At 41.8% G+C, this 11,243-nt stretch overlaps 1 protein-coding gene across 1 annotated transcript in view; it reads right to left on the bottom strand.

Moving 5' to 3' along the window:
• Positions 1 to 243: 243 nt before the first annotated feature.
• The window catches only part of chsy1 (chondroitin sulfate synthase 1), a 72,556-nt gene continuing 61,556 nt past the window's right edge, over positions 244 to 11,243 (bottom strand). The window contains exon 3 of the mRNA XM_046073968.1: positions 244 to 3,264. Within this exon, the coding sequence (XP_045929924.1) occupies positions 1,672 to 3,264 (1,593 nt within the window). The 3' untranslated portion in view covers positions 244 to 1,671. The remainder of the gene's footprint in view (positions 3,265 to 11,243) is intronic.

Raw genomic sequence — 11,243 nt, 5'->3', positions numbered from 1 at the left:
TTAACTGCACAATCTCAATTACTGGGGAGTGTTTGTAGTTAAATCTGGTCTGGTTATGAATGCCAGCACAGAAACGTCCCCAAGGCTGGATCACCAACACGGCAAAGCAGGCAACTGCAGAACACTTATGCACAGTTAAAAAAGTGAAATGGCCCTAAAGGACCTAAGGTGACCTGCATTTTACTTGTTGTTTCTGTGACGATCATCCTGGCAGGTGATTACACAACAGATTAAAGCAGCAGGTTTTAATCCTTTTCCCCCATTTTATTTCTTTTTAAATAGAAAACCTTGCCCAGCTGGACAGAGTTGAAAGAAAAAAAATTACAAAAAAGTCAAAGAAAAAAAATGACAGCATCCTGTTTACATCATGTCATGTTGTAAAGCTGAAAGAAGAGCATCAACCCGATGGACTGCTGCAACATACATTACCTCCACACAGACAACACAGGCAGTAGCAGGGCAGTGATTCAGGCCTGCCGTAAGGAAAGGTTCTGCCCTCAAACACAGGACGAGGCCAATCGGGCTTTCACATCTCAGCTCAACGAAGCCACATCTCTGTAGACTGGGACCAGCCACAACTTTTTAAAAATTTCAACAGAAAAGAAAGTCACTTATCAAAAGGTACTCAAGCCGGCCAACCAGAGTGCTGCTTGCTTTTCAACCCGGTGGAAAAAAGGCCAGACTGGTTCCCCCGTCACCCACCAGAAAGGCCTGGGATGGATAGATAGATAGATAGAACTTTTGTGTTTATTCTCCATTATATAGCCAGTTTCGCAGTGTACGCACGCACAGGCAACATGATACCAAAAGCAGACTGTGCACAACTCTTTGGTGATAATGAGTTTTCGAAAAGGAACATGGAAAAAACACACTATCCCACAACTGACATGGTTATACAATCTTTCCAATATACATATTTCAACAATCAGAGAGTAGAAAATGGAGCCTGCAAATTCAATAAATTAGACAGCAAAAGATGAATTGCAGATAAAAAGTCCAGCAGTTGGGTTCACAGAAATGAATAATAAAGAAAAATACAAAACAATCCTGGAGAAACAGTAACGTGTCACAAAGCGGAAAACCACTGTAAATAAAAGAAATCAAATCAAATGGCCAGTCAGTGATCCCTGACACTGCTGTGATGCGAGTCTTTACTGACAAAATGTTTAGAATCAGTCTTTTTGTAAACATTCACAATCAAGAGTTGAGTTATGTTTGGAGCACTGCTGGTCTGAGGGTACATCGACACCAGTCTGTTTTCTGCACACAAGACAAATGGAACAGTTAAGGACCAAAATGGTGCACTTCACTGAGGTACACATTTATAACCCCTGCCTCCCTCTGTCCAGACAGACAACATGTTACGGCTGGAGGAGCCTCAGGCCCCCACTGTGGCCCCTGCTGTAGTCAGGCTCACACAAGAATACTGGTGCCTCTATTCTAAATCAAAACATGTACTTCCATACTAGAACCCAGACTGTGTCTATGAGTTGTTCATCATGGTATTACTGGATATTATCTTCTTTTAAAATTACATATTTTCAAAATATATCCACGTGAAGTCTTTTATTTTAGTAAAAAATAAATTAGGTGGTGAAAACACCACTAACAGGAGGAAGTGAGCACAGACAGTTTAGGTTGAGATTCCGATCGTCTGCAGCCCGGCTTTTCTCACGCTGTCCTAACTGAGCCGTTATTGCTTGCCTGCCTCCTGAAGCCGTGGTCGTTCTTCTCCAGCCAGAGCTCGGCTAGCTGCTGGGTGGAGCCGTGTGACGAGGCTTTGGAGCCCAGGCACATCTTATATTGCTTTGCCTCCAGGTTGGGGTCACATATAACAGGGTGGTGGACGTGCACTATCCCCATGTCAGTGCTTCTGAACAACTTAATCCCTGATTGGACAAATTTATTGAAAAGGTCCACATCCTCCAATCCCCACCCCTGTATGGAGGTATCAAAGCCTCCAGCTCGGACCAGGTCTCCCTTGTAGACGCAGACAATGCCAAAGCCATAGTTCCTCCACAGGCCGGTCTTGGAGGTGAAGACGTAGTGGTTGTTGCTGGGGACCTTCCCAGCGTACACAACCTTGGGGTCATACTGGCTGAAGATGATGGGGAAGTAGGTCTGCTCCCCCAAGGCGGTGTTGCTCCGACATCGCTTGAGGAAGTCGCTGGTGAAGAGCAGATCCACATCACAGTAGAACAGCAGTGAATCGTTAGAGAAGTGCAAAGAACCCACTTCCAAAGCCAGAGCCCTGGAGAAAGAGCCGGCGACAGGCTTGATCTCCATCTCGGCCCGGGGATACTTAATGTGATACTCCCTCATCAGCTCCACCTGCTTGACCCGCTCTGTGTTGTTGTCTGTGCTGAAGAGCAGGATGAGCAGCTTGACGTTCTGGTTGGGGATCAGACAGACTCGTTCAAAGTTGGCCATGAAGCGCACAAAGATGTCATAGCGTCCTGATAGAGGTACCAGGATATTGACCTTCTTCTCTTTTGGCTTTCTCTGGTCCTGTCCAGAGGCGGCCAGCTTGAAGGGCACCAGCATCTTCAGGGAGTTAGACAGAAATGAGAGGGAGTCTGACTCCTTGTTGATGTGGCTTGCTAGAGCTCTGGCATCCATCTCCTCCTCCTCTCTGAACTGGATCTGGCTGAAGGTCTGCTGCAGGTAGGCGTGCCTCCTCACAGGAACGGTCATGGTCTTTCCTTTGTGCTTCTTGTACAGCAGCAGCAGATCCAGCACATATTCTGCCCCATATAAGGGATTGACCCTTCGGTAGCCGTACTGGATTTCTTTGAAATCAATGACCCGCCCCCGTGTCTTGGCATTGGCATTGATCATCTCCATCACCTGCATTATGATGTCATCCAGGGCTTGCCTCTGGGAGGAATCCATCCCGCGGCGGGGTGGCTGACCTTCAGATGATGAGAACAGGTACTTCCCTGTCAGAAACTCCCACTCCAGGACCTCCTCTCTCTGGTGTGGATGGAAGCGCATAAATGAGGGCGGCATGCCGAGCTGGAGGTCCTCTCGGCTAGGCTCAGCAGCTCCGTAGCGCCCCATCTGGACGATCTCCCGATGGAGCTGAATGGTTCGGTGGCGCAGGTCTGCAATCTTGCGGCTCAGCATGTAGCTGTGTAGGCGATACTGGTAGGGAGGGTTCTTGTTAGGGTGGAGTGTGATGGCTCGATGGATCTTGCTGTTGTGGAGATCTCGTATGTAGCCCTTCTTATTTGGTTCATAGTTCTCATAGAAGAGTTGCTGCATCTGTGTAGAAAGGAGATGGAACGGTGTTAGTGCCACCGGGGCCATGTACATTTGTAACACTGGATGTTCATTATTACACATGCAAATAGAAAACATCACAATGGGAGCCAGAGCCTTCAGCTATCAAGATCTCCTGTGGAACCAGGTTCCAGTTTGACTTCCCATGATGCACTGACCTCCTGTCTCTCTGTCTGTATTCTTACCCATTAATGCATATTTCTAACCCGACTTCTTTCCTCTCCCGTAGTTCTGTGCTCTGTAAATAATGTTACAAAGAGTAATGGGCCTGCTTTGTATGAAAAGTGCAATGAGATGACTTCTGTTTTGAATTGGCACTATCTCAATAGAATTTTACTGCGTCAGCAGAAGCAGAGGACAGAGGAGAGGATAAATGATGACATAGGGCTGTTAGCCACTTTATTATAAAAGACTTGTAGCCAAAGGTTCTGTTGAGAGTTTTTAATTTCCAGTGTAGTACCAGTATAATTTATTTATTCTTCTTTAAGTTTAGTTAGAAGCTAAATTCTATTAATAACTATTATTAACTACTATAGTAATAATAATAATTATATTATTTAATGATTATTATTTATTATTTCATTTATTATATTATTTAACTATTTGATGCTATTGAGACCAACAGTAGGGATGTAAAATGGAAAAGATTTTATTAATACCAATTCCATTATCAATTTGCTACATCAATTCCCTGATTGATTCCTGATCACTTTTTTTGTGTGGAAACAAAGCAGGCCTCCCCGGGTTTTCAGTGGTATTAACTCTGAGTGTGAACACAGTGTAGAAACAGTCCCTGTGCAGCTATGGGAAAGGGGTTTGCCGGCTGGGAGCTGATGAGTCCAGCTGGCTGAAGTCTGAAAACTAGCTGTAGCAACACTCTGTCAAACGATGACATGAGAGAATATTTATACTGCTTCAGCAGATACTTCAATAAATTCAATCTAGAATTGTTCCCGGTTGAAAGCTTTTTGCTGGTCGCACAAATGGGCAGTGTTCTTTGCATCTTAGACTGTGACACAATACTGGCAGTAGCTACTTACAGCTGTGGAAAGAACGCCTCTGTCCCTCATTCTCCTTTCTTCAATTAGCTTTTTGACTAACAGCTGACTTAAACAATGGTTAAATATGGTTCGGTGCCCTGACCTGCAGCACATCATTCACGTCAGGAATGGTGCGTTCACTAGCGCAGGGTTACTTGAAATAGTAATTGTAATAATATAACTGCTTTGGAAATAGTAATCTGTTAAACTACTCTTTACTGTGAAAAGTAATGTTATTACTGCCCAACACTTTAGGTAACACTGATGCATGAGAGCGACTGGGCTACACACTGTGCAAGTGTGGAACTGGGCAGCTGAAGGGAAACAAACATCCATGTTGATACTTGGAAAGGAAAAAAAATAAGTCTTTACAGCCTGTAGATGCCCTCAAATCCTCTCCATTTCACTCGGGCAGCTCCTGTAGCCCCCTCCTTTTTTTTTTTTTAACAGATCTGCAGGATTCATGTGGGTCAGATTTTCAGGTTGGAAAATCTGGAATTCCGGATTGATCTGGAAAAATCACATCCCTGATAAATTAAATGTAGGATTTTTCGTGGTTGAAAGCTTGTTGCTGGTCGCACAAAGTTTATAACAGACAACAATGTTCAACTGTGTGTCACAAGACACACAATTACATCTTACAGCTGTGGAAAGAATGCCTGTCTCCCTCGTTCTCCAGTCATCCTCTAGCTTTTTGGCTTGAACAACATAAGGTCGGTGCGTTCTAGTAACGCAGTAACACAGCGTTACTTGGATAAGTAACTGTAATAATATTACTGTTTTGGAAATAATAATCTGTTATGCTACTAGTTACAGGCAAACTTTTAGATTTTATTAAAGTTACTGCCCAAAACTTGTGGTATAGCACAGTCCACTGCTGACACACAACAAGTGAGTGAGTGTTAATTGTTATAATCTGCTAGAGCTTTACAAACATACTGTTCCTCAAATTGCAGGAGGCTACAAGTGTGAAGGGAAAGAAAGGCCACAGCCTCCAGAAAGTCTAATTTGAGAGGACGGCTATGGAATGTAGCCACAAGCCTGATCTCCAGGGAAAGGCAATACGGGCAGAAAGACAGGACAGGAGACTGAGAGCTATGGAAAGTGATGGCTTTAGCCTGCGTTCCTCTGCTAAGAGAGAGAAGCCTGCAGATTAAAACACACATGTAACCTTGTCATTAATGGAAGTCTTAAGCCAAGCTGCTGAATAAAGGGCCCGCCTTTACAACTGAAGCCAAGCCATTGCAGATTGTGTAGTATTCCTTCAAACAGACAATGTTTATGTAGAGACCCTTTCAGACAAAGAATATGCAATCTCTCATTCAGACATACAGTAGGTGACATTACTTTTCCTCACCACTTCATTTAGACGTGAACAGACATTTACGGAAAGATAGTGAGGTAGAAGATGTTTTATGTTCTCTCACAGGCTGTATCTTAGAGGGATTTGAAAACTTATGTTTCCACTGTAGCCTAATTAATGACCATTTACCATCAGTTTCATCACTTAATGTTTTTTTTATGTTATCCAACCACGCACCATCACTTAATGAATGTTAAGTTGGGACCCTCATTTACTTCCTGTTTGCACACATTCTCTATGTAAAGTGCTTTGCTGGATATTCATGTCCTGAGCCACCTCTAAGGAATGCTATCAGGGATGATCCGGGCCCATTTTAATGGATTGGTATCACAATTTCATCCTTTCTTCACTGAACTTTCTCCACCTCAGCCTGCTAGAGTTCTAAGGCAATGCACTGTTCAGATTTCGTCTGACATTTGGTCTGAATTTTGCTTCATTAATCTCCTCCAACGCAGTCTCTTGTCTCTGTGTTTCAGTAATTTCACTAAAAGTTACTCTTCAACATTGATCAGCTCCAACTCAAACATGATCCACTTACTTTCAGCTAATTTTATCTGCCACTCAATAGACATCTATTCACAATAATAGGGGATGTATGCACATAAAACAAAAAATGCCAATTATTTTCTATTATTTCAGGCAAGATGAGTGTTACTCCTATGAAATTCTCACTGTCAAGCTGAAACAGCCCAAAATATGTCCTGTTAAAACCAACTGACTCCTAGCTCTGTAGAGAGACACAGGTTGGTGGATTTGCTAATCAGGTCTGTTATCTCTGTAATGCTGCTGTACAACTGTGAGTGATTTTGTAGTCCCAACAACTCCGACAGAGTGAAATGTCTTCTCTCTAGTAGTGCACGGTATACCAATAACTAAAATAATAAAAGGTATTGTAATAACTTGCCATTAAAAACAATACAATACTGCCTTTTATTGATATTCATTACAACTACAATGTATCTATAAAAATATAGAAAACCTGTTGGTCAGATTATTACTGTGGTTGTATGAGAGTTTTTTAAACTTCTTTTGTCCTGGCTCATGAAAAGGAGATGATGACTGGGTGAATAAACTGACCAGGGTGCTTATTCAAACATAGGATTTTAAATTGCCATCAGATTAACATAAAGGGCTGAGGGGTTTAGCTGAAGGGTTCATGCTTGCATTTCTGGTAAACAAAATAAGCAAAATAAGCCGGTTGCTGCTGTCTGCCTGTATCTGTTGTCTTTAGGGGGCAAAGATTGAAGTTCCACAGTATTTGCAGGTGATAGTGGTGCTGGAGGAGAGCTCAGACTGTATCCTGCAGGGTAACACCAATCAGCTGACAGCTAATTGGTCAGGATGTTTATGTCTCTCTCCTGCGGCTTCACCATCATTAGCACCCTTCCCAATTACATTTCTTCCACTTTTGTGGTCACCGTTGCAACTTAAGACTCATCAGTGCAATTTCTTCACAGTTCATAAACCTCCCAACATCCCTGGCCCGAGTTTGCAGAAAGGTTCTCAAAGGCAGGACAGAGTTAAATCACAAGTTATTTGCGGGAGCTGAAGCCGTGTGTGTCACTTTTTATTTTGAACATTTGAATGATTTTAATATTTGTCCGAATTCAAAATGTATACGCAAAAGATCGTCAGCTTGACTGATACCTTTCCCTGACCTATCATTAAACTAAGCTAATAAATAAAATGGGGAGGACCCGCGACACACTGTATGGGTTCAAATTTATTTGAAAGAATAGAGTGTCGTTTGAAATCAACTTTTTAAAAAAGCCCTATCAGAAACCGCAGACCTACGTATTTTTTCCAGTTTGGAAACAAACACCATAAGCAAAGCAAAATAAACAGTATTATCAAACCAACACAGTCAGTGACAGAGGACAGAGTTATCTGATGTGAATGGAGATGCCAAACCAGTGAACACAGCCGGAGTCCGTGAGAAGGGTCCGTGCTGCGATTACATTAGTGAATTAATACCATTACGGCAGGGGTTCAGGCCCTAAATACACACACTGCGACATGCCACGAGACTGCAAATGCCTTGAAACCGATTCTTTCCCTCTCCTGCCTGGCAAAACTCAAGACTCACTCAGGACATCCTGCAGGAGGAACTAACTACACCAGAGACCGAACAAGTTTTTTTATTTAACACATATTTCCACACGGGAGAGATTATCTGTGATGGGTACTGGTTCCCTAAGTAATCCCCCCACTCTCAATTCCCATTTCAAAGTTTTCTTTTAATGACTTTCTCAATGTTCTTTTGAGTCTCCATTTAAAAATTAACCATACTATAGGTTTCTGTTTTAACCATCTGGTTTATTGAATTCATCTTCCTTTAAGAGATATCAGGGTTTCATCCGTCTGGTATGGCAGATGGCTCTAAACATTGCGATACCCATGAGCCACTGTTACTGTGGAGAACGAATCAGAGCTACAGAAAATTCACAATGCTTCCTTGGTGCAGTTGGGATTAATCACCCCACAATGACATGCATCAACACAACATCGCTGTGTGAACTTGCTTACAATGGGTGTGGGTGTTGTGATGCACACCTGACTGTGTTTCTACAGTCAGCTTGCTGTTAATGACCACACAACAGAACTTTCAGGCCCCACCCACACTACTCCGTTTTAGTTTACAAACAAATACGATCTCCGTCCACACCAGCGTTTTAGAGTTGATCTCCGTCTATATTAAAACGACTGAAAACACACACATCATCTTGGCCATTCAGGTACACTGGGCATGCGCGGGCCAGTGTAAACCTGAAGCAGATGGTCTACTCCGTAGTTACAGAAGATTTAGCGAAATAATAAACAATTACAGACGAAGAATTAGAGCAGGTTTTTTTGCATGCACCAATAATGAGCTGGGACTGTTAACTGAATGTAACACTGGAGTGTGGCGACGGAAAACAGACTGGAAGTCGTTTCGATCCCCATCCCTACTGGCGTGAGAGATGAGAAAACAAAAAAGCAAAACAATCGAAGGTGAAAAGTCTGATTACCTGTTATTTTTTCCATTTAATTATTTTATTTTCACTAATATTTTACACTGCACTGTAACTTTTACTGTCCTGTTTTCGGGGTAAAATATTTCTAAAATCAGATTCCTTGCTCCACCACATCCAAATGGTCCTCTATTGGATTGAGATCTGGTGACGGTGGACTCAGGAAACCAGTGTGAGATGATTTAAGCTTTGTGACATGGTGCATTATCCCCATTCTGATGCTCAGTTTGAACTTCAGCAAGTTGTCATGACCATGTCTACATGCCTAAATGCATTGAGTTGCTGCCATGTGATTGGCTGATTAGCTATTTGTGTTAACAAGCATTTAAACAGGTGTACCTAATAAAGTGTCAAAGTTTAGTTCACCACTGTCTGGGTCAGCAGGGCCGAGTAGAGCTGAACATTTTTCTCCACAGTTTGACTGCTTCTGCAAAGATCGTAGCGCAAACTGGATCTGGATTCACAGTGATGATTGAGAATAAATGAAAATAAATATCATACAAACAAATAGGTTAACCGGGTAAATTAACCTGTTTTTATTTTCTATTTGACAATGTTTAAAATTTTGAATTTAATGTCTTTTTCTATATTACCCTATGTTGCTTTTTATGCAAATGCCTTTGAATTGCCTTGTGTCTGAAATGTCCTGAACAAATAAACCTGCCTTGCCCTGCCGTTATATGACCTATGACTTTTTATAGAAGAGCCAGAAAGAACCAAGTCAATCTAAGCTTTGAAGTGCTCCAACAACATTGTTAATTGTTTAGTAAAATTAATTTTACTTCTGGAACCCTAGACACGAGAAATAACTCCTCAAACTTCTCAACTCGATGAGTATTATTAAGGACAGAACACAACTTTCCTTTGTAGGTGGGAACAATGAAACAATAAACTAAGTCTGGAATTTGTATTGCATTCAAAAAACTTTGGTTGGTGACTCAAAAGAAATGTCATCAGAATTGGAACAAAAGGTTGGGACTAGACCTTTCTCAGGGTAAGGTTTACTACCATTCAGATGTCTCCAAATGTCATAACTTTATCTTTAGTGACAAAAACACATGGCAGTCACAAGCGCCATATTAGCTCTGCTAAGCTAGCAATTTAACATTAAAGGAGCACTTTAACAATCAAGTATGAGAAAATAACCCCAGATGATGTCATGGTTTCAATATCAGGGTTTTCTCAGCTTGCGCTTGGAGACTACAAACAGAAAGATTGTGTCATTTGGGTTTTGAAAGATGATAATGATAATGAAAATGTGCTTTAGAGTTATGGTAAATAGTGATGTTAAAGCTTGACACATAAAAGGACTAAAATCTCACATTTGCATTTCTGTAACCATCAGCTGTTTGTGTTTATGTGCCTAAAAGCTGCCAAGCTGTGGATAGCTATGACTTTCTGTTGTGAATCTATTCTGCAGCATGTCCGTCTGTCCGGGGAGAAGGATACCTCCTCTTTTGCTCTCTTCTGAGGTTTCTTCTTCTTTTCCCCTGTTAAAGGTTTTTTTGACCTCAGAGTAAATGCATCCATGCGGTCAGTCATAGCTACAAAAGTCTCTGTGTATGCGTGTGCGTGTGCGTGTGTGTGTGTGTGTGTGTGTGTGTTTGGCTTGTATTTGTGACTGTCTGGTGCAGCAAGGGGAGTAATGTGCAGGCAGTGGAAGTGAGGCAGAGCGGAGGTCCGAGGCCCAGGTAAATCTAATGGCGATAGCATTATACTGCTGTGATTGGCCCTTTGTAAAGAGGAGGGTCAGTCCAAACCCATTTCTCAAGGAAAAGCACCTAATCCACAATAGGTCTTGGATTGATGTGTGTGATGGAAGGTGGTTATTCTGTCAACAACATCATGACACTGGATGACTTAATCAGTACTAGTATCTAACCTGTGTCCTCAGAAACTGCTGACCTGACATCTACTCTGGGCTGGTCATGTTTCATCACATCAGAGAACTCTGACTGTGCCAAAAACCAACAGATTCTTCATACTCTTTTGACATATAGACCATTAGTGTATGTTGGTTTTGTATTCTTGATCTTTTGGGTAGTCATTTTTATTCTTAAATTAGGGAGCATTGCTCTAGCTCTATTGCAGAGTGAATGTTGAACCACATATTGTGGTCACACAGAGACTAAGTCTATGCCAGAGTGACCCAAATCAGATTTCTTTGCTCAAATGTGACTGAAATATTATTTTCTTTATAACAGTGTGAACAGTCAAAGTCACATGGAATTTGATCTTTTCAGTGTGAACGCAGTCTAAGACTAAATTTCTATCCATTCCATCCATCTATCCATCTATCCCTGCAGAAGTTAATAAAGGTTAAACTTTATGCCATGTCCCCTGCCACACATTACATCAAGCAAAGAGAGAGAGATAAAAATGTGTAAGAAATGAATGATGCAAACTTTAAAGAATGGAAAAGGTGCTGATATACAATACATCTTTATACTGAAGGACTATTAGTGAGATTCCCATTGCAGTGAAATATGAAATACAAGGCTATGAGAACAGGACAGCAGACTCAGTGCTGCCAAACATAGACAGGAG

This window comes from Micropterus dolomieu, linkage group LG17, assembly GCF_021292245.1.
Source record: "Micropterus dolomieu isolate WLL.071019.BEF.003 ecotype Adirondacks linkage group LG17, ASM2129224v1, whole genome shotgun sequence".
Lineage (NCBI taxonomy): Eukaryota > Metazoa > Chordata > Actinopteri > Centrarchiformes > Centrarchidae > Micropterus > Micropterus dolomieu.
Note: the sequence above shows the minus strand (reverse complement) of the source record. Positions and strands in the feature narration are given on the sequence as shown.